A 23285-nucleotide genomic window follows, 5' to 3' on the forward strand; every position below is an offset into this window, starting at 1 on the left:
GCCTCAGTTTCCCAGCTGAGGAGCTGGATCAAGGCCAGCAGGGGACACACGCATCAGGGGTCCCAGGAGAGCCTGGGGTGGGATGAGCCAGGCGAGGGGTGAGATGTGGCTCAGATCCAGGCTGGGCCCCTGGAGTGCTGCTGGGGTTCCCTGGGGTGACCCCTAAATGACCTTCTGCCAACACCCTCCCTCTGGGGGAGCTGCCCCAGGGATTCTGATTCCCTTGGCCTGGGGTAGGTCTGGAAAGCTGGGGTTTTAACACATTCCAGGCGACTCCGATTCCCAGCAGCTGGAACCCGTGGCCCACCAGCAGCGCACCTGTGGGAAGCACGTGTCCCCGGGAGCAGGCAGGCACTGGCCCCTGCAACACCACACTCACAGCTGTAGGGCCCATTTGGTGCCTATAAATCTGTTGTTCAATTGACAAAAGACTCACTGAGGACCAGAGACGGCATCTACAGGACCCCGGAGGCGCCGACGTCAGTGAGGCTGCCACATGCAAAGCAAAGGCGCAAAGCCTGGGGGCTTCCCGATGAGTCAAAAACATCCAGGAGAAAGGGAGCCCCGTGTCCCCAGTCCATAGATGAGGGCAGGATGGAGATGTGGAAAAACAGAAACCCTCCCCATGGGCAGTGCTGGAACCCCAGCTTCTCCCTCGCAGCTGGGTCAACGTGCAGAGGGGCGGGCTCCCCGCATGTCGGTGCACAGGCTTAATGCAAAGCCCAGCTCATTTAAAAATTCAATGTCGGCCGGGCGCGGTGGCTCACGCCTGTAATCCCAGCACTTTGGGAGGCTGAGGCGGGTGGATCACGAGGTCAAGAGATCAAGACCATCCTGGCCGACATGGTGAAACCCCGTCTCTACTAAAAACACAAAAATTAGCTGGGCGTGGTGGCGGGCACCTGTAATCCCAGCTACTCGGGAAGCTGAGGCAGAATTGCTGGAACCTGGGAGGCAGAGGTTGTAGTGAGCCGAGCTCATGCCACTGCACTCCAGCCTGGGTGACAGAGCAAGACTCTGTCTCAAAAACAAAAAAGATTTTCAATTTCATCTCAACAGGATGACGTCGCTCTTTGTGAAGCTGGGAGTGATAACCTCCTTCTGTTCGTGGATGCTCAGGCTGTTTTCCATTTGGGACTATTAGAATGAAGGTGGTGTCACCTGTGTGATATTCCCTCAGAATAGATTCCGAGCGTGAAATCACCAAGTTAAAATCTGTAAGGCCAGGTGCAGTGGCTCACGCCTGTAATCCCAGCACTCTGGGAGGCCAAGGCAGGCAGATCACTTGAGGTCAGGAGACCATCCTGGCCAACATGGTGAAACCCCATCCCTACTAAGAATACAAAAAAATTAGCTGGGCATGGTGGTGCATACCTGTAATCCCAGCTACTCAGGAGGCTGAGGCAGGAGAATCGCTTGAACCCGGGAGGCGGAGGTTGCCGTGAGCAGAGATTGCACCACTGCACTCCAACCTGGGTGATAGAGCGAGACTCCATCTCCAAAGAGACAAACAAACAAACAAACAAACAAAAAATTGTGTGAGTGAGCTCCCCTCTGCTGGGCTGGGGGCCTTCCAGCTGTGAGGATGTCCCAGGCTGGGTCGGCATATCAGTCTGCCCCCCTCTCGGGGGCCTTACAGCGCTGCACAGCACCTCTCACTCCATCTGGGGTGATTTGGGGCCTGGGTTCCATCGGGCTGTCCTTGTTTCCCTTTCACCAGCACTCTCACACATCAGACGGCCCCTCCTTCCCTGCGGACTTGCCGTGGCACCGCTTTCTGTGCATTGGCTGTTGGGATTTGTTTATTCTTGGGTCAAAACCACCTTGTTTGATGGCATTTTACGCTGTAATGATGACATCTTCGTATCTGAGATGGAAGCCCCCATTGCTGTGCTGTTTCCATGTTTTTGTCTGCTGTACTAGTGACCTAGTGCTGCACAGTCAACTGCCTGAAATCCAATGTCCTCGAACAGCACACACGCATCGTCTCTCAGTTTCTCCTCGGGAGCACGTGTGTGGGGTGGCTGCACCTCGGGATGTCTCAGGAGGGTCCCGTGAAGTGCTCAGCCCAACTGCAGTCATCGGAAGCCTGGCCTGGGGCGGGAGGGTCTGCGGGCTGGGACTATAGGTGTGCACCGCCACTACTCCTGGCTAATTGTTGTGTTTTTAGTAGAGATGGGGTTTCACTATGTCGGCCAGGCTGATCTCAAACTCCTGACCTCAGGTGATCCACCCGCCTCAGCCTCCCAAAGTGCTGGGATTACAGGCATGAGCCACCGCGCCTGGCAAAAATTCAAAATCTTCAAGTGCTGATCCCATCAGAAACGCCCAGAATATAACAAGGTGTGAGGAAAGGGCGCTGACCCACACACGCAGGCAGGCTCATTTTGACAACAGGAAAGAGCTGGAAGCATATTAATGGCAAATTATCTTTTACTAATGACACTTTCTGCTTTTTATTTTTCTGTTTTCCTAAAGGAACTTGTGTTATTTTTATCCTCATAAAAAGAAACGAGGGGTGTATTTTTAAAAACTTCGCCACTCCGTAGCAATCTCTTGATGGAGGATCTGTTTTGCACCCCCGGTGTTGAGTTTCCCAGACTGACCTGTCATCTGAGGTGCTGGGGCTCCGAGCCCCACGACGGCTGCTGTGAGGCCTCCACACTTGGCAAGCAGTGCTGTTCCCCGAGCAGAGCCAGCTCCCCGTGACAGCAGCCTGTCATCAGAATCCCCTGTCCTCATTTCCTCCAGCCCGAGCCAGGACTGCACACAGCGGGGACACTATGGAAACCCAACACTGTAGCGCCCACCCCATAGTGGTCCTGCACACAGCGAGAGTTGGGGTCCTCCATGAGGGTCCCCCACCCAACATGAGGCTGATGCCCAAGGCCGGGGGAAAATCCTGGGACAGTGTGGGACACGAGCAGGGGAAAGAGCAGGAGCGGGGGCCAGGCTGGGCTGGGCTGGGCTATGGCTGGGCTGGGCTATGGCTGGGCTATGGCTGGGCTATGACTGGGCTATGGCTGAGCTGGGCTGGGCTATGGCTGGGCTACAGCTGGACTATGGCTGAGCTGGGCTGGACTATGGCTGGGCTACAGCTGGACTATGGCTGAGCTGGGCTGGACTATGGCTGAGCTGGGCTGGACTATGGCTGGGCTACAGCTGGACTATGGCTGAGCTGGGCTGGACTATGGCTGGGCTGTGGCTAAGCTGGGCTGGGCTATGGCTGGGCTATGACTGGGCTATGGCTGAGCTGGACTAGGCTATGGCTGGGCTATTGCTGAGCTGGACTGGGCTATGGCTGAGCTGGACTGGGCTATGGCTGAGCTGGACTAGGCTATGGCTGGGCTATGGATGAGCTGGACTGGGCTATGGCTGAGCTGGACTAGGCTATGGCTGGGCTATGGCTGAGCTGGGCTGGGCTAAGGCTGGGCTATAGCTGGGCTGGGCTAAGGCTGGGCTATGGCTGAGCTGGACTGGGCTGTGGCTGGGCTATGGTTGGGCTATGGCTGGGCTATGGTTGGGCTATAGCTGGGCTGGGCTAAGGCTGGGCTATGGCTGAGCTGGACTGGGCTATGGCTGGGCTATGGTTGGGCAATAGCTGAGCTGGGCTGGGCTATGGCTGGGCTATGGCTGGGCTATGGCTGGGCCAGGCTGGGCTGTAGAGGAAGCATGGACTCAGGGAATCTCTATGGAAGGTAACCCTAAGGGCACCTTGCAGACTTGGCAGTAATTTGTAGGTGAGCTTCCCCTCCATAGGCTGTGTGCACCTCAGGACCAGGAGTGGGGTTCTGTCTCCCTGGGGGCCACCTGGACCTCTCTGGTCTGTAAGAGCATTAGGACAATCCCTAGTAGCATCAAGAGGCCACAGCCAGACCCAATACTCCCCAGTTCCTCCAGGTCGCAGCACACCTGGAAATGGTCATACTGGTCAGGCCCACATGGCCGATGGGTAGAGGGCTGAGGGCTGAGGGCTTCTCTCCCATGCACCTGAAGTCCCTCAGCCACAAAGCTCTGCTCTGGTCACTGGTGTGAGAAATGTCCAGTGGCCTCCTGGGTCTCCAACTCAACCCACCTGACTTTGGTCAGGGCCTGTGGTTCTAAGCCCAGTTCAGTCCCAGGTGTGAGGGCTTCCCCCTGCGACTACCGTGAACCAAGTGCTGGACGGGAGGCTGATAGTCCACTGCTGTATTTTTAGATGACCCTGTTTCTTAGCCATCCTGGGCAGCCCCGAGGTCAAGGCCATGGGGTAGCAGGGCAAGGAGCCCCAGGATCTCCCCTATCCGCGCTAGCTGGGCGGGGCAACTGAGTGTGGCACCTCCCCTCTCTGGGCAAAGTTTCCCTACCGCCACCATGGACCCCAAGCTCGGAAAGCCTCTGCTGACCAACCTGTGCTTATTCATGATAATCACGTTTTCCCACGTGACAACAGAACAAGAGGACACATAGGTGCCACTGACATCAACAGCGAGGGCAGCACCTGTCGGTGTCCTGGCCCTGGGCTGAGGGTCTCTGCGACCCCGGGCCCCCACCACGGGCTCCACTGTCCTCACCTTGTAGACGAGGAAACAGGTGGGGAAGCTGCATCCCTGCCCCCACCAGCCAGCCCAATCGCGACAGCTTTCACCTGTCCTTGCCCTGGAGCCCTTCCTGATGTCTGTCCTAGGCCACAAGTCCCTGAAAGGCCTCAGTGGGCTTTCTGAGCTAACAGTCACCGAGGAGCCGGCATCTCACTCCTTCCCCCACCAGCCCAGCCCTCACTGCCTGACCCTCCCCTCGCCCTGCAGACAGAGGCTAAAAATACCCTCCCCACGTGGCCACCAGACCAGCCCTGCCCCGCCCTGCAGGCCTCCGTGTCCCCTGGCTGCCGGCTAGGCAGTCCTGCTCTCTCGGGTCTGTGTTCTCAGCTTCGAGGTCCAGGCTGAGTGAGAGGTAGGATCCAGGGGGCTCTGGGGCAGGGGACAGCAGAGAGGGCAGGGGGAACCCAGCCGGGAGCAGCGGGGAGGGTGGGTTAGGCCCCGGAGGCCAGGGATCACAGCAGGGTGCTTCGGAGACGCCCCCTGGCCCCTGCCAGCGGCCAAGCCAGGCTCCTCAGGGTGGGGGCTCAGGAGACAGGTTTCCCTCCGTGTCCCAGCCGGAGAGGTGGGAGGGGGAGGCTGGGCCACCCCTCAGATGGCAGCCAGGGCCACTCAGCCACAGTCGCCAGCCTGGCTGGGCTCAGGCCTTTTGTTGTCCTGCCCACTTGGCTTCCTCACTCCGGGCCTGGGCAGGCACTGGGGTGAGGCTCTGAGACCCTCAGGAAGCCCCGACCCATGCAGGGACTGCAGGGTGACAGGTGTCAGCAGGCACCCCTGAGGCCCCCAGGGGAAGTGGGGGCGCTCACGCCTGCCTGCCCATCGCCCGGCAGCAGCTGGCCCAAGGGAGCACAACAATGACGGGAATGCGAGGCCTGCAGGCGGTGGCCCAGGGACAGCCCCATCACCTACTCAGGCCCCAGCTCATCTCCCGGCTGCCCAGGGAGGGCAGAGCCGCCTTCACTGGGGCCAGCACCTCCTGGGGAGGGGCCAGGCAGGACCCCCATGCATGCAGTGTTGGGTGGGTACTTCGTGTACCGGCCGGGATGCTGGGGCATGGGGCCCCGGCCGCCTGAGCTGCCCTGTGCCCGAGCCCGGGTTGGTCCGCGAGGCCCTGTGGGCTCCCAGGTGCTTCCCCGCTCTGGGGTCAAGAGGTGGCACCGGGGTCGGGAAGTCGGGGAGCCCTAGCTCCCACCGCCTGCACCTGTACCTGCACCGTGGCTGCCCGGGCCAGATTCTTGGCCTCCTGGTTCTCCAGCTGAGCTTTGTCATTTCCATGCCGCTGGCGTTCCCATGCATTTTGTACCTGTGGACGCGCGGCCGCCTCTCCTGCCCGGGATGGCCCCGCGAGGCGCCCCCTAGCGGGCGAACGGCCTCTCCGCTGCGCAGCCTTTCGCCCTGGGGTGACCCGGGTCGAAGGCTTGTGCACAGACTTGATCTCTCCTAGGGACGGTTGTCTTAGGGTGCGATACCCGAAGGATATAAACCACATGCACATAATTACATGAGCCTGAAAGCGGCCTTGCTGACTTCAACCTTGCGGGCGTGGTGACGCGAAACCCTCCAGAACGCTGCCTTGGGCTGGCCGTTTCCGTTTAGCAGCCTCCACCCGGCCACGTGGAATGCAGGGTTCAGAGCCTGGGCCCCCAAGCCTAGCTCTGAGTTCAAATTCCAGCTCCACCACTTCCTAAATGTGTGATCTTGGGCAAGTGACTGAAACCTTCTGTGTCTCAGTCTCCCCAGCTGTAAAAGAGGCAATGATTGCACCCACCCTCCAGGACTGTTGTGGGGCTGAGTGGTGAATGCACAGCTTCTCTGCATGCTTGGCACGTGGCCTGGCACCTGGGAGCACCGCGGGAGCAGGAGCTGCTGCAGCCCCCAAATGGCCTCCCCAGCAATGTGGGATCTGGGACAGAGGATGCCTTCCGGGAGTTTGGGTGCCTCCGGGGTCCCTGGGGGGTGGGCTCAGTGTAGCCCAGGGTTGCGGATGACACCCAGGGCATGGGTTCTTTTGCCAACCCTGTTCTGCCCTGAATGCCTGGCCATGGGTAGGTCTCTCACCCTCTCTGAACCTCAATTTCCTCACTGCAAATGGGAATGACACCGGGTTGCTCAGGAGGATGAGACCATCCCCACTTGGCTGACCCTGCTCTCTTCTCTCCTAGGAGCTCGGGCGGCTCCAGGCACTTCTTCCCTTGAGTGGGTGGACTACTGAGGTCCCCTGGGAGCGGCGTCATGGTGCGGAACGTGGATGACCTGGATTTCCACCTGCCCTCGCACGCCCAGGACATGCTGGACGGCCTGCAGCGGCTGCGCTCTCAGCCCAAGCTGGCCGACGTCACACTGCTGGTGGGCGGCCGGGAGCTGCCATGCCACCGCGGCCTCCTGGCGCTCAGCAGCCCCTACTTCCATGCCATGTTTGCGGGTGACTTCGCCGAGAGCTTCTCTGCGCGCGTGGAGCTGCGGGATGTGGAGCCCGCTGTGGTGGGACAACTGGTGGACTTCGTGTACACAGGCCGGCTGACCATCACGCAGGGCAACGTGGAGGCGCTGACACGCACGGCTGCGCGCCTGCACTTCCCCTCGGTGCAGAAGGTCTGCGGCCGCTACCTGCAGCAGCAACTGGATGCTGCCAACTGCCTGGGCATCTGTGAGTTCGGGGAGCAGCAAGGGCTGCTGGGCGTGGCTGCCAAGGCCTGGGCCTTCCTGCGAGAGAACTTTGAGGCTGTGGCACGTGAGGACGAGTTCCTGCAGCTTCCCCGAGAGCGGCTGGTCGCTTGTCTGGCCAGCGACCTGCTGCAGGTACAGCCGGAGCAAAGCCGACTCGAGGCCCTGATGCGCTGGGTGCGCCATGACCCGCAGGCCCGGGCCGCCCACCTGCCCGAGCTGCTCAGCCTAGTGCACCTGGACGCCGTGCCCAGGCCCTGCGTGCAGCAACTGCTGGCCTCAGAGCCCCTGATCCAGGAGTCAGAGGCATGCCGGGCAGCCCTGTCCCAGGGCCGTGATGGGGTGAGTGAGCGGCTGGGAGGCCCCATCCCTGGGAAGCAGGGAGGAGAGCCCCAGAGACCCCACCTGAGTAGGGACAGAGTAAGGAGTGGACATTCCAAGGTGCACTCTGACCTTGCCACGCTCCTTGTTTTGGGCCAGTTCCCTATGAGGACATCACTATTCAGCCCTCAAGTGCAGATCATGCCTCTGTGTGTGTCACGCCCTGGGTGCAAGGGGCAGGGGAATGTGGAAGTGGTAAGATCTGGCCCTGTCCTGAAGGAGCCTGCAGCTCAGTGGGACAAGCCTGGAAACAGACCTCAGGCAGTGTGGAAGGGCCAAATACATGCCTAGGATGCATTCTGGGAGGGCTGGCAGTCAAGGAGGGCTCTCTGGAGGAGGCAGCATCTGAGCTGGGCCTTAGAGGAGGGATAGGAGCTCACAAGGAGGAAAAGAGGGGAAAACCATCCAGGAAGGAGGTGCAGCTTGTGCACAGGCAAGGAGGCACAGACAGGCCTGGCAGTCTGCCTGAGCTTTTATGGGGTGCTACTTCCTGTTTGTGCTGGCAGTGTGCCTGGCAGGCATGGCAGGTCATGATGGAATGACAGGTCTGGGAGTGGCTGTTCGGTCAGCTGCTGGGCACCCTGCTCAGGGGCCTTGCTTCGGGGCACTCCTTTAGAGCCAAGTCCGGGGACAAAGAGTGGCTCAGGCTGATGGTCCTCAGGCCAAGGGTGGAGTGAGTAGTGGGCTAAACCCTAACCCCTGTCCCCACTGGATTCCAGCCAGTCACAGAGCGCCCGGCCTCCTGCTGGAGCTGGCTTCAGAGCCTTGCCCGTAGGCGGTCACCTTGTATTCTAATTCCTGGCAGTGGGAGATCTGGGGGTTCCATATGGGGGGCCAGGGTGGATGGCTGTGGGAGAGCCTGGGGTCCTGGGAGACCTAGGCAGTGACTGCTTACCGGCCGTTCCTAAGACAGCCAGCATTTCCCACTGAGCCGGGACACCCTCGTGCCGCCTGCTGGAGGCCACCCGGGGAGCAGGGGCAGGGAGAAGCTTATGCATGGCGCTGCAGACCTGCTATGGGATCGGTTCTGAAGATGGTTCAGGAACGCCAGGAACGCCCCTGAAAGGCACATGGTGCAAGGAGGGAGCAGCTTGTGCAGTCGGGCACACGCCATCTCCAGCAACACGCAAGCACACATGCACTCACATGCTGAGGCCTGCCCAGGACACGCGGGGGCTCAGGGCATGGGGACACATTGCTGTTGCCCTGACCCTGGCCTCCCACCCCACAGGCCCCACTCGCCCTTCAGCAGAAGCTGGAGGAGGTCCTGGTGGTGGTGGGCGGGCAGGCGCTGGAGGAGGAGGCAGGTGAGGAGCCCACCCCGCGCCTTGGGAACTTCGCCTTCTACAACAGCAAGGCCAGTAAGTACCCCTCCCGCGTCCGGGCCCACCTGCTGTCCCTCTGTCCCGGCGGGAGCCGCTGTGTCCACCTTGCAGGTGGAGCGAATGAGGCTCGCAGAGGACCGGGAGCTGTGTGAGGCCCCTGTGAGGCGCGTGCCTGGGTGGGCCTCACCTGGGGGCTGCAGAGGAGCCCGGGGTACCCCGGCGGGGGGGAAGGCTGGCGGGCACTGCTGCTCCCTCTCCCTGCAGCCGGAGCCCAGGACTCTGGTCCCTTTTAGGCCCTGGAGCCGGTGTACAGGGCTCCACGGCCAAGACTGCACCCTGTGGGGTGGGCGGCCTGGCCGCTGCCTCCTCCCCATGCTCCCTGCTCAGTGCACCTGCCGAGGGAATCGAGACCCCAAGGGGAGAGTGGGGTGGGGGGTGAAGGGGTGCAGCAGCTGGAGGAGCGAGAACTCAGCTTCTGGGTCAGCCCAAACGGGGTTCTAATCCCAGCCCTCAAACAGGTGACCTCACCTCTCTGAGCCTCAGCTTCCTCATCTGTAAAATGGGCTCCTGCTGCTTCCTCACACAGTTGTAGGGAGCCCTGAAGTGGGCACTGAGGCCAGGTCTGCCATTTGGCGGGAAAGGAGGCATGAGGGGCCCCACAGCAGCTCTGGAGGCCCCCTGCGCTGGCCCCAAGAGGTGCTCTGGAAAGGGCTGATGCAGGCTGGCTGGTGTGGGGCCACCAGGCAGGTCACCAACCATCTCCTTGGCGTCAGCGGCTGGCAGGCTCCAGGAAGCCTGAGGCCAGCTGTTCGGGTCAGGGGCTGACGAGAGGGGATTTGGGGCTGACGTCAGGAGCGAGCAGCTGTCTCTCAGACCTGGCCAGGAGGTGGGGACGCTGGCAGGAAAAGCCTGTTGACGGCTGGGCAATCCCCACCCTGGGGTGACAGAGCCATGAGTCATGGGGACACGGTGCCTGCCCACAGTGCCAGGCTCTGCTCCCAGGGAGGCCTGGAATTCCGCATCTCCCAAAAATGGTCATAAATAGTAAACAGAGTCTTCCTAGGGGACATCCCAAAGGCCTGTGTCTCTTCCACAAACATCCAAAATATGTCCATTTATAGGACTTTACCATTTCCACATTTATTGATTTTCCAAAGCATTTTCTCATCTCTTGCCTCAGTTTACCTCTTGTAGCTCCGAGAGGCAGGCCTGACTTGGGCACATTGCTCTGCCCCACGACCCTAGGAACAATAATCCTAACAGCTGTCATCAGCTGAGCAGTTCTGTGAAGTCCCCACAGCTCCCGGGAGGCTGGGGTCATCCCCATTCTACAACAAGGAAACTGAGGCTGGGGTTTGCCCACGGACACATAGCTGGGGCACCACATCTGAGATTTGGACCTGCTCTGCCTGCTGCAGGTCCTGATCCCCTGTATATGCCTGGCTGCCAGGAGGGCAGGGAGGGTGCTCGGAAGGAAGGAAGGAAGGAAGGAAGGAAGGAAGGAAGGAAGGAAGACAGGCAGGCAGGCAGGCAGGCAGGCAGGCAGGCAGGCAGGCATGCTGTTGGTGTTATCACCCACTAGTGACACCCACAGATCAGGCCACTTAACCCACACCGCATCTAACTGACAGACCAGACTCAGGGGCTGAATGGTCCATTTGGGGTCAGTGGGGTCAACTGCAGGGTCAAGGTGAGACCCCGGCCTCCAAAACCTTGCTGCTTCTCCAGGGGGCTATCCTGTGTCCACTCTGAGTGCCAGGCTCTGCGGAGTGGGTGGAGGAGACACAATGAGCCAGAAGCACCCAGGAACCCCGGGCCTCCGTACCAGTGTCACCCTGCCCCTCCCTTTCCCCACCAATGAGGGGGGCATTTCTGCACCCGGTGCATGGAAAGGCACCTGGGAAGGGGGAGTGGGGACCACCCCAGCAGGGAGCCTGGCAGCCTGACCCTTCTGCCTCTCTCTTCCTGCCAGAGAGGTGGATGGCACTTCCAGACTTCCCCGACTATCACAAGTGGGGTTTCTCCCTGGCGGCCCTGAACAACAACATCTATGTCACAGGTGGGCAGCTCGGGGACCCTTCCAGAGATGCCCTGCCCAGCCAAGCACTGGGCTCAGTGCAACTCCCCGCACTCCGTGGGGTCCCTGAGGGTTAGTCAAGGCTTGCCGAGGCCTTTCCATGCATGTGAAAACAAGGACATTTAAAATCCGTGGTCACTTGTGGGAGCTGGGAGCCGCTTCTGTACACAGGCTAGTGTGGGCCCACCCCTGCATCACACAGCTCCTTCAGGGGAGGCCCCAGGCCTCCCGCTGAGTGCCACGCTGGCGTGGCTGCTGCAGGCCTTCAGCATGGGGTGCCACGAGGTTGCAGGCGGCCTCCTTCAGCGGGAAGCCCCAGGCCTGGGTGGTTGACCAGGTGTCTGTCTTGGTCCCCAGAAGGAGTCGTGTGTTGCAGGGGTCACTTTGCTCTTTCCTATCTCAGAGATTGGGGTTCCTTGTAAGATTTGGGAGGGGACAAGCTTCTGCTGATGGGGGCTTGAAACCACCGATTTTGTCGTCCTTGTTTATGGGGGATGGAGGGACCTGGGCAGTCACACAGCTCGGCTGCGCTACCCTGGTCCCACCTCTGGCTCACCACGTTGGAGATCATGGCCTGGCATGGGAGGAGGCCCCTGGATATTGGTATCCACACCCCATGGCCTGGTGCCCCAGGCTGGTGGCACCCATGTAGACAGAACTTCTCCCGGCAGGTGGCTCTCGGGGCACAAAGACAGACACCTGGTCAACCACCCAGGCCTGGTGCTTCCCCCTGAAGGAGGCCTCCTGGAAGCCCGTGGCGCCCATGCTGAAGCCCCGCACCAACCACGCCAGCGCGGCCCTCAATGGGGAGATCTACGTCATCGGCGGTGAGGCCTTCCTCTCCACCCCTCCCTGGGGCCTGGTTCTAGCCTCTCATCCCTGCAGCAACAGGAACCGAGAGCCCCATGCTGGCCTCGGAGACCACAGAGATGCCGCTCCCACTGCCACCCTCAGGGCTCGCTGTCTGGTGGGGCGGGCAAGCCACAGGCCAGGGCTCCTGACCAGGCGGGCCATCAAGACCCACAGCCCAGGTGTCCTCCCTGGCCAGCTCCCATTGCCTCTGTTGTGCTGGGACAGCGACAGCAAGATGGTGACTCAGGCCCTAGGAGGGGTTCCTGCAGGAGCAGCCAGTGGGGACGGCCACACCCACCCACCAGCACCTGCAGCTACAGCAAGGATTCACCCAGGAGCCGTCACTGATTAAAGGAACATCGAGAAACAAAATGTGGCCGGGTGTGGTGGCTCGCTCCTGTAATCTCAGCACTTGGCAGGGCCAAGGCAGGAGGACTGCTTGGAGGAGGACAGGGTCTCTCTATGTTACCTAGGAGTTTGAGACTAGCCTGGGCAACATAGAGAGACCCTGTCTCCCTTTTTAAAATTATTTATTTATTTATGTATTTTTTATTTTGTTTTTTATTTTTGAGACAGAGTCTTTCTCTGTCACCCAGGTTGGAGTGCAGTGGAGTGATCTCAGCTCTCTGCAACCTCCATCTTCCAGGTTCAAGCAATCTTCCCACCTCAGCCTCCTGAGTAGGTAGGACCCCAGGTGCATGCCACCATGCCCAGATAATTTTTGTATTTTCTGTAGTGATCGGATTTCACCATGTTGTCCAGGCTGGTCTCAAACTCCTGGGCTCAAGTGGTCCACCCGCCTCAGCCTCCCAAAGTGCTGGGATTACAAGAGGGAGCCGCTGCCCCCAGCCCATAAAAAATAAAAAATAAAATATAATAGCCAGGCCAGGTGCAGTGGCTCACACCTGTAATCTCAGCACTTTGGGAGGCTGAGATCACGAGGCCAGGAGTTCAAGACCAGCCTGGCCAACATGGTGAAACCCCGTCTCTACTAAAAATACAAAAATTAGCTGGACATGTAATCCCAGCTACTTGGGAGGCCAAGGCAGGAGAATCGTTTGAACCCTGGAGGCAGAGGTTGCAGTGAGCTGAGATCAAGCCATTACACTGCAGCCTAGGTGACAGGGTGAGACTCCATCTCAAAAAAAAAAAAAAAAAAAGGCAGGCATGGTGTCACGTGCCAGCCGAGGTAGGAGTATCGCTGAGCCTGAGAGGTTGAGGCTGCAATGAGCTGTAATCGCACCACTGCACTTCAGCCTGGGTGACCGAGCAAGACCCTGTCTCAAAAAAAAAAAAGAAAGAAAAGAAAAACAAAACACATGTGGCCCAAAAGCTCTGTAGGTGATGAACTGGTCTTGAGGCCACTTCTAATGTCCCATCTGTCTCAGCTGTCCCCTTTCTCTCAGTGGCTACTGTGTCCCCAACCAGAGAGCAGAAAGCATCCAGGGCTCCTGAGCCCAGGGCTTGTGAGGTCCCCAGGTGCTCACAGAGGCCCAGGCCAGGGCCTGCTCTCCCCAGGAGGCGTCCCCATCACTGCCACACCCAGATTGTATCTGGGACTGGGAGGGAGCTGCCTACAGCTCCAGGGTCTCGCAACCCGCCCTCCCAGGGCTGGCGTCCTCCATTCCAGTTCAGAGCACCCCAGGAAATGACTCCCAGCACATGAGGCGCCTGGGGGCAGGCAGCCTCCTGACAGCTCCCCGCCACCCCGTTCCCAAACATCAGCCCCAGCTCGAGCTCAGGAGTGGGGCATTTCTAGGCCTGAGTGTCCACCCCCACCCCCACCACTTCCTGGCGGGGCGGCCTTGGGAGGTGCCAGCACCTCTCAGAACCTCAGCTTCCCTGTCTGTGAAATGGGGAGCCCACCCCACCTCCCACCACTTTGCTGCCTTACAAAGCCCCAGCCCCTGAGTTTCCAGGCCTCCCCTCTCCTCCCCAGCCCTGAACTGCCCCCGCCCTCACCCCACAGGCACCACCCTGGACGTGGTGGAGGTGGAGAGCTATGACCCCTACACGGACAGCTGGACGCCCGTCAGCCCGGCCCTCAAATACGTCAGCAACTTCTCGGCTGCCGGCTGCCGGGGCCGGCTCTACCTGGTGGGCTCCAGCGCCTGCAAGTACAACGCCCTGGCCCTGCAGTGCTACAACCCTGTCACAGGTGGGTGGGGCTCAGGGACCGAGGATAGACGACCACAGGTCCCTCTGACAGGCGACAGTCCGCTCATAGTGATGGTGAGGATGGGGGCTCCTGAGGATAGACGGGGCCCGGGGTGGAGAGAGCCGGCGGCCGCAGGCCTCTCACAAAGAGGAGGGGATGTGGAGGAAGGCAGGGGCCTAAGAGGTCAGGGACCCACTGCGTCACCTCCGCAGAGTCCCAGCGCAGAGGCGAGCTGCACGTCTGTCCCGCTCAGGCCTTAGGGCAGCAGTGGGCTGGGGCTGGGGCTGGGGGTGGGGTGCCAGTGATCTGAGCCCAGCGCCTGGCAGCTGCCTGGCTGTTCTTCTACCCAAAAGGGCCTCACGGGCTGGGAGTGGTGACCCCGACCTCCGAGGCCTCGAGGCCCATCTTGGGCTCTGGACTCTGTGCCAGGGTTTGAGGCCCAGCGCAGCCTCCCTGAGCTCTGAGCCGTCCACCCCGGCCCTGGCCTCCAGTCCTGTTTCACCCTCTGGACAGTGTAGATGGTGGCGGGCCCTGTTCTGAGGCGTGGATGTGAGGACCCTTCAAGAGACTGACTGGGCCCAGAGTCCAGGCAAGGCCCACCTGGGTACCAGGCCCGGGGTTGGGGGCTGGGCAAGGAGGGGCCCCCAGCAGTCCCCAGTCAGGGTGGGGTGGGTGGGGCGGCAGCCAGGCCAAAGCACCCCCACCACAGGGAGAGTCCTGAGGGACCCCTGCACCGTCCACAGGCCCCTCACCTATGCTGCAGCCTTGTGAGGGGTCACTGTCCCCAGAGGGAAAGATCGAGGCTGGGTGAGAGGCAGGTGTGGGTCCCTCCCAGCTGCACCGCAGGGACCTACTCTCATTTCACAGACAGGTTCACTGAGGTTCAGAGAGGCACTGAGTCCAGGGTCCCTCAGAGTGGGGCACAGTGCTAGTGCCCGCCCTGGCAACCCTGGTGACGGTGGCCGGTGCCCATGCCCCCCACAGATGCGTGGAGTGTGATCGCCTCGCCCTTCCTGCCCAAGTACCTGTCCTCGCCTCGCTGCGCTGCACTGCACGGGGAGCTCTATCTCATCGGGGACAACACCAAGAAGGTCTACGTGTACGACCCTGGGGCCAACCTGTGGCAGAAGGTGGGCTGCCCCCTCCCCCAACATGTGTGAGCCCCTGCCCAGGACTCCTGACATCAGAGAGCCAGCCTGGGAAGTGAGGGATGGGGTGCCACAGAGGGCCCACTGCAAAGGGGACAGCGCAGGCTGGGGTGCCCACAGAGGGCCCACAATGAAGGGGGTTGCGCAGGCTGGGGTGCCCACAGAGGGCCCACAATGAAGGGGGTTGTGCAGGCTGGGGTGCCCACAGAGGGCCCACAGTGAAGAGGGTGGCGCAGGCTGAGATCCCCCCAGGCTACAAGGTGACAACAATGCCCTGGCCCGAGTCCCCTTGAGGACAGGGGTGACGGTGATGGTGGGAGAACGCGATTTGGGTTGCCGGCCACTGGTGCTCTGTCCCTGCACACCCAGCTTCCTACAGAGGAGTGGCCTGTCCTTCTCAGGGAGAAAAGCCAGGTTCAGCCAGAGGGTACTATAGGGACCAGGAGGGAGGGCGTCCTCTGCCCCAGGGTGGCCAAGTCGGGGAGGGGGTTCCTGAGCTGAGGGTGAGGTGAGAGCCACCAGCCTGGGGGCTTTCCTGTTGTCCTCAGCGCCATCCCACCATGGCCCACTCTTTGACCATCAGTCCCTGAGGAAGGGGAGGGAGGTGAGCCTCTGGGCGGCCTCCCTGGTGAAGGGGACAGTGCCCAGGAAGTTGGGGATGGGTCCTGGCACCAAGCCAGATGCCCTGGACCTGCCCACCTGCCCCAAGACTCCCAGTCCCTGCAGGCTGAGAAGGTGGAACTCCTTCCTGCAGCCCCCCTGCAGGCTGCTGGCCTGGTGACAGCAGGACTTCTGCAATCCTGCTGCCCACAGCTGTCCCCTGGCGTCACTGCTCAGCTGACCCAGGGCCCCCATTACAGCGGTGAGACAGGTGCAGGGTGGGCCCTGCCAGGCTAGCGTGTCTGCCTGGGCCCTCCCAGCTGGGCCACAGCCAGGCCTTCCTCCAGCCCAGGCCATTGTCCCAGGCTCAGGTCCCAGCACGGCAGGGCTCTGCCTTACCCTCTCCAGGCCTGGGTCCTCACCTCTTCCCTGTCTTCATCTGGAGGCCACAGACCAGCCTCCCGCTTCCCACCCGCCCGGGCTCTTCCTGAAGCTGCAGCTCTCTCCAGCCTCTGGAAAGCCGCCCGCCCTCACCCCACAACCCCTCCCGGGGGCACTCCCAAGGCCATAGACTGAGCGGGGGGTGCAGGGGTGAGGCAAGGGAACCCACGGTGGGCTTGTCTAGGCTCTTCCTGATTGTCTGCCAGGGCTGAGCCATACCTGTCTCCTGTGAGACAGCGAAGCCTCAGTGAGGCCTCGAGTCAGCCCGGACCTCCCCGGGAGGCCTCAGGGCCCCCTCTGACTGCAGGGGTTGGAAGTGTCATCCCAAGGGCTGAGGGTCAGAGAGGGAAAGGGACCTCCCCACCAAAAGAAGAGTCTGAGGAGGCTGGAGGGGCTGCGGTGGGCTGCCCAGGGACTCTGCGCTCATGCCCTGGAGGGGATCTGGGCCAGGTGGCTGGCTGTCCTCTCTGCCACTCCCCCGACCCTGCTGAGGGCACCCTCAGCCCTGCTCTCCAGCTCCCGCCCACTGGACGCTAACCCGCGGACCATGCACAGGTGCAGTCCCAACACAGCCTGCATGAGAACGGCGCGCTGGTGCCACTGGGTGATGCGCTGTACGTGACGGGCGGCCGCTGGCAGGGCATGGAAGGTGACTACCACGTGGAGATGGAGGCCTACGACATGGTTCGGGACACCTGGACCCGCCACGGTGCCCTGCCCCGGCTCTGGCTCTACCACGGGGCCTCCACCGTCTTCCTGGATGTCTCCAAGTGGACCCAGCCCTTCAGCCCCACCCAGGAGCACTAAACCAGGGCCAGGCTGCCCGGGGAGGAGTCCCCACAGCGGCCCCTCATCACCCTGTGGAACGGCCCCTTTCATTTTCGCTTATTTGTTCACTCGGAGCTACCATTCCTTCCAAGCTGCGCTCAGGCCACCAGGGGTGATCAGACGGCACGGCTTGGAGGACACAGCCTTGGTCTCTGCGGCCACCACACTAAACTCCGAGCTGAGCAGTGACAAGGGCCTGAGTGCCAGACGCTGGCATAACAGGGACAGGAAGCTCTGCTGCCCCTGGGGTTCCCGAGACCTCAGAGAGGGGAGCCGGGGGCCGGGCCAGCATTCCCAGAGCTTGCGAGCCCCACTCCTGCCCCTGGACCCCAGCAGGGGCTTTTGGAGCAGTTGCATGAATGTGGGGTGAACACGGAGCGTCCCAGAAAGCTGAGGCTGCTGGGGAAGGCAGGCCCCGGAGATGGGGTCAGCACCAGGTCCTCGTGGGCCTGCTTCTGCCCAGCTCACAGCAGCGTAACCGTGGCCAGCCACCTCCCCACTCTGGGCTTCAAGCTCCACGTCCACCACACACGGGGCTGGCTGTGTGGGCTTTGGGTCCCCACTCAGCCTTTGCATGTTGGTGCTGTGTTTCTGCTTCTGTGGACAAAGGAGGCCCCCACCCATCTCTTGCACCCAGAGGGCGGTGCCCACAGAGGCACCAGGAAGGAGGGACGCAGGGCGTGGGGCGGGGCTGGAGGGTCCCAGGGAGGTGAGCAGGTTTGCTCTCAGAAGGGATTGCCTCCATCTCTGTGTGTCAGAACAAAGGCTCTTCATTAGAATGGAATTTCCCACCAGGGGACGACTCTTGGGTGCATTGGTGGCAGCCTCCTGAGGGTGAGGGGTAGCATCCGATGGGCCCCTGCCAGCACGCAGCCCGACTCCGGCTGGCTCAGGCTCCGAGTGGCTTCTCCCTCATCCTGAATGAGGCACCCACCTTTGTAGCTAAGGAGACAATGAAGGACTCTTCCTCGGTGCCCAATGGCGTGTCCCTCCTGTCACAGGCTCCGCCCTGGGACATGGGGCTAGAAGTCAGGAGTCAGGCCCGGCCAGGCACAGGCCCTGGTGTTGCCCCGGAGGCCCTGGGCAGCTCCCGTCTCCCGCCGGATCCAGGCTTCCTCTCCAGGACCAGCCCATGGGTTCCTCCTTAACACCCCCTGCCCCTGGGGACCAGAGGGGCCTCTGACATCCTTGGGTTTTGAGGACGGAAACCCCTGAGCCTCTTGAGCTTCTGTAGGTAGGGATCTGCTTTGCTCCCAGACCTGCCTCTCATAGCTTTTTTTTTTTTTTTTTTTTTTTCTTTGGAGACGGAGTCTCGCTCTTGTCGCCCAGGCTGGAGTGCAATGCTGCGATCTTGGCTCACTGCAACCTCCACCTCCCGGGTTCAAGAGATTCTCCTGCCTTAGCCTCTCAAGTAGCTGGGATTACAGGCACTCGCCACCACACCTGGCTAATTTTTGTATTTTTAGTAGAAACGGGGTTTCACCATGTTGACCAGGCTGGTCTTGAACTCCTGACCTCAGGTGATCCACCTGCCTCGGCCTCCCAAAGTGCTGGGATTACAAGGTGTGGGAGAAGTGAGTTGACCCTGGAGGGCCAGACAGAGTGGGGCCTCTGGGTGCTTCCAAAGGAACAAGAGCCCAGAGCTGAGGAGACCTTCGGTGGCAGATGGATTGGATGAAGCAAGAGTGAGGGTTTCTGGGGCCCTGGGCTCTGTTTCCATGTGGAAATCTGAAATGTTTTCTAGACAGTGATGGAAGGAGGTCAGCCAAAGGGCTGTTTAAAAACAAAGCCTCCATGTAAACCATTTCTGCAAGAATATTTTAAAATAAATAAAAATAAAACTGAAGACATGAAATGTCAAAATAGGCTGGCTTTGATCACAAAGTAGCCAAAAGGGCGGCATGCCAGAGCAACGCCTGCTGTCCACCCCTGCACACCCTGCGGGAATATGGGCGGTCCTCGGGTGGAAGGAATGGGCCTCTCCAGGGCCTGGCTCCCAGCTTTGAGGTGCCAAAGTGCACCTCGTCCGATCAGCTGGGCTCCTGATTCAGGGGGCCATCGCAGCCTTCAGGGCACCAGGAGGAAAGGGGCGTCTGCTGGGTATTGAGGTGAGTGGCTAAGGAGAGTTTCACGACGGCCTCTCCCCATGCTGTGGGCAGGGTGAAGGGAGCCCAGTGGCTGGAGAGGCATCCCAGGACAGCAGCAGTGGGGAGTGCCACCCCCTCTGTCTTGGGAGAAGGGAAAGGGCAGACGCAGGCTCCAGGGAGCTGCTGAAGAGGGCCTTGGCGGGCTAACGCAGCCACCACCCCTGTTGTCCAGCTGGGAGGACGTGGCAGAGTCCATCTGCCCTCTCTCTCTGGCCTGCCCCCTGTCTCCCACTAGCGCCTCCTACAGGCCAAGCCCAACCAAAACCCAGAGGGAAGAAAGGCCATTGACAGGCTGTAGTGGCCACCTGGGGACACAGAACAGGTGGAGAAGGTGGCCAGGGCACCAGGACGGCGGCCAGAAGGTCCAGCACATGTCACCCACTTGAGAGCTTTGCACGAAGGGACATTAATGCACTCACTCACCAAGCAACAGCCATGGGGCAGCCAAGGCATCCCCTTCCATCATCAAAATCCAGGACAGCAAGGACTCATTAGAAGGCTTGAGGCTAATATGGGCTTCTAGAAAGGGGAGCGCGTAGCCTTGGAACATGTGCAAACGCCCACAGGGGTGTGCGGGCGAAACCCACCTCCAGGCCCCACGTGCTCATGTCCTCCAGGCAGGTGCGTGTTGTCTTTCCCATAGAGGATGCTGGGTAAACTGAGGCCCCTCAGCCTTCAGTTAGCACACAGGGCCCTCAGCCAGGCCCAGCACTGCCAACTGTATCTCAGCTCCCCCGGGTCCCCAGGTAAGCTGGGGCCTAGGCATGCTTCCAGCCACTTCCACCGGACTTGAGTTTTCCAACACCTTGCAGACAGGCCCCTTTTATTATCTGGCATCTTCTCTATTCAGGCAGGGACAGTGGTTGCTGGGATCAGGCCATTGACACCCTCATGTGACTGTAATTAAATGGACTGGTCACCTGACAGTTTTCCATAGTCAGTATAGACCATAACATAGCTTGGAGATCTGTCCCCTCCGAATCTCATGTTGAGTCTGTTGAGTCTGATCGCTGGTGTTGGAGTTGGGCCTGGTGGGAGGTGTTTAGATCATGGGGGCGGATCCCTCAGGCATGGCATGGTGCAGTAACGCTGGTGCATTCACGGAGAGCTGATCGTTAAAGAGCCTGACACCTCCCCTGCTCTCCCTTGCTCCCTCACTGTGTGACACACCTGCTCCCCTTCCCCTGCCACCATGAGTGGAAGCTTCCTGAGGCCTCACCAGAAGCAGGTGCTGGCACTATGCTTCCTGTACATCCTGCAGAACTGTGAGCCAAATAAACCTCTTTTCTTTATAAATTACCCAGCCTCACATTTTCCTTTATAGCAAGAAAACAGACGGATACAGGCCACTACTCCAGTTGGTTGGGCCATCAGTTGATCCAGCTGAAAGTATGGATGGAGAATGTGCCAATGGCTTAAGGAGAGAGGGCACAGCCACGTACACAGGAAAGATGCTGCGCCTCCGGGGCCGTGTCATTCACCGTCCCTCCCCAGTGCCCGGCGTGGTATCAGCTGATCGGTCTGAAGTGTGGCTGCTTCTCCCGGGCTCTGCAGCACCAGGTACGTGGCAGGGCAGCCAGGTGTGTGGCTGTCACTGAGACTGAGGCAGACTAGGACAGGAATCTCCATGGGGGAAGTGTCCTGTTTGGAACAAACCCCAGGAGACATCATGACTCCCTCAGAAGCCAAGACGATTTTGATCACAGTCACATTTAAGAATGTGATTCTTTCCAAAATGGCATTGCATTCAACTGAGAGGAGAGCTAAAGATGACTATTTTAATTAATCTATTAAAAACATGTAGACAATTAGCAGAAAACTCAAGAGACCCTCTGGGCAGGAGTGAGAAAGAATTGTCTCCCGAGAGACCCGAGACTGCCCACACACCCATGCAGGAGGCCACAGAGTATTCTGAGTGCTCGGCCTGGTGCCGGCATGTCATGGGAACTGCACAACTGCACAAATGCTCACTGAACTGAACTAAATCTGTGGGTTCTCCAGAGCAACTGACCTCAAGTTGTAGGGCCCAGACCTGGATGTGGTTTCATTTGATGGCTCTGTGACCTTGGGCCAATCCCAAGATCTGAGCCTCAGTTTCCTCATCTGTGCAATGGGGATAATCACACGATTTGCAAATTAGATGACGTCGTGGGCTTGCAAGGCCCAGTAAACAGCGAAGGCTACCCGCCTGGGCCTCTGGAGGCCACACAACAAGCTGACTTCATGGTCCCACTGTTTTCAGGGCAGAGGGAGGTTTTATTCCCATGACTTCATCGGCAAAGGTCCTTCCTCTGGAGGAAGAGAGAAGAGTGGGAACAGCTTGGCTGCATCAGGCTGCTGGGAAGCCAGGCCCGGGCCGTGACATGAGGGCCCAAGAATGAGGATTAGATTTCAGCCAGGCGTGAAGGCGCGTGGGGGAGGCCACCTCCTGCTCCAGTGATCCCCGTTCTGTGGCCATTCATTTAGTTCTTCCATCCTGGGGTGTCCTGGCTCACCCCGATGCCAGCCCCACTTCTGACCCATGGGCTGCTCCTGCAGGGGGAGGCCCCCATTTCTGCTGCTCCTTGATCTGCGCAATTCTTTGCTAAGCTCCACCTTCCTCTGAGTGAAAGCCACTTCGAAATGTGAACGCAGACACATGCAGGGGCCCCACCTGAAGACCCCCGGCCTCTCTGCTCTCTGCCCCCAACCCAGGCGGAGTCATCCCCTCAGGATAGTGTTACAGGAGGCTGCCCCAGCACCAGAACCGATTGGATTTGGGCCTCTGGCAGGGCCCATGACATCATGAGGATTGTTCATTGTTTGGGAAAATAACTTTTTCACATGGCAACGGCTCCTGTCCTCAGTGCTGGCCTGAAAGCTGGGGCCCCCCACTGCGAAGTGGAATGACATCACACCAGTATCTTAAGGGTAATGTTCCCCAAATCAGGGCACCTCATCCCTGCGTATCCTCAGTGTTGCCGACGGTGGCAGAGCCTGAGCCTCACCTTCCCAGGGCTCGGGTGGGGCCAAACAGCATCCACCTTGAGCCATAGCTGCAGCCAGGGCCAGAGGGAACTCAGACCTGTGGGGTGCCCATTCTTCACAGGGAAAAGATGGGGCTATGTTTTCTGCAGTAATGCTCCAACTCATCACGCACCTCTTATTTCACCCCAACTAGAATAGGAGGAACCCTAACAAGGCAAACATAAGGCCGTGAAGATGTAACCTGCCCAGTGGGCAGGAGGGCCTCTGCAGCCCCACGCCGGCTCTGCCCATGGGCGGCGTCCTGGGCAAGCCGCCCACCTCTCTGGGCTAATTGGTGGGGAATCGAATGAGGTGCTGGTGTGGATGAGCTTCTCCAGAAGCAAGAAGGTGCCATTCACACAGCTGCAACTCCTGGGGACAGGAGCCCCTCTCTACCAGCAGAGTACAGGAGAACATGGCACGCCAGGGTCCTGTGGTCCACAGATACAGTCCCTCTGAATAAGTGAAACCGAATGAAATGTTAACACATTACCCTGAATGTGCATGTCACATTCAGACATGTCATGACGAAGTTCCACACATCAGGCTTCTTAATAGACATTCCAATAGAACCAGACACGAAAACCCACCAGAGAAACCCTTCACTCTTTGAGGGCCTTAAGACATCCCCCTCGTATGTGTGATTTTGGGAGCAAATGTCCTTAATTGTGACAAACCTGCAGAATGTTTGCAGGTGAAATAAGTTCAGATATCTTGCTGGGCACATATGACCTAAGCCAGTGTTTCTCATATTTCTCAAATGTGTCTTAAAGACTTGCATGTTTTATAGGAATTCAGATGTTTTCATTGTATTGGTCTTTTTTAAAAAAAAAATCATTTGTGGCTTTTTGTTGAGACGGAGTCTCGCTCTGTCACCCAGGCTGGAGTGCAGTGGTGTGATCTTGGCTCACTGCAACCTCCATCTCCCAGGTTCAAGCAATTCTCCTGCCTCAGCCTCCTGAGTAGCTGGGATGACAGGCGCTCGCCACCACACCCGGCTAATTTTTGTAGTTTTAGTAGAGACGGGATTTCACCATGCTGGTCAGGCTGGTCTCGAACTCCTGACCTCAGGTGATCCACC

At 59.7% G+C, this 23285-nt stretch overlaps 1 protein-coding gene across 1 annotated transcript; it reads left to right on the forward strand.

The window, feature by feature from the left end:
- The first annotated feature begins 4841 nt into the window (after positions 1 to 4841).
- Positions 4842 to 18899, forward strand: KLHL30 (kelch like family member 30). Its single transcript, XM_016950816.3, has 8 exons — positions 4842 to 4932; positions 6740 to 7583; positions 8854 to 8983; positions 10920 to 11006; positions 11696 to 11851; positions 13846 to 14034; positions 15019 to 15164; positions 16779 to 18899. The coding sequence occupies exons 2-8, from the start codon at positions 6810 to 6812 to the stop codon at positions 17028 to 17030; spliced, it is 1734 nt and encodes a 577-aa protein (XP_016806305.1). The 5' UTR covers positions 4842 to 4932; positions 6740 to 6809; the 3' UTR covers positions 17031 to 18899.
- Positions 18900 to 23285: the final 4386 nt, after the last annotated feature.

The sequence above is a fragment of the Pan troglodytes genome, chromosome 13 (assembly GCF_028858775.2).
Source record: "Pan troglodytes isolate AG18354 chromosome 13, NHGRI_mPanTro3-v2.0_pri, whole genome shotgun sequence".
Classification (NCBI taxonomy): Eukaryota; Metazoa; Chordata; class Mammalia; order Primates; family Hominidae; genus Pan; species Pan troglodytes.

Bases quoted from the DNA above. Each gene is read 5' to 3' on its own strand.
- KLHL30 (XM_016950816.3), top strand. From the start codon at position 6,810: ATGGTGCGGAACGTGGATGACCTGGATTTCCACCTGCCCTCGCACGCC. The intron at 7,584-8,853 runs GTGAGTGAGCGG...CCCACCCCACAG, and splicing joins TGTCCCAGGGCCGTGATGGG to GCCCCACTCGCCCTTCAGCA. The intron at 15,165-16,778 runs GTGGGCTGCCCC...GACCATGCACAG, and splicing joins GGGCCAACCTGTGGCAGAAG to GTGCAGTCCCAACACAGCCT.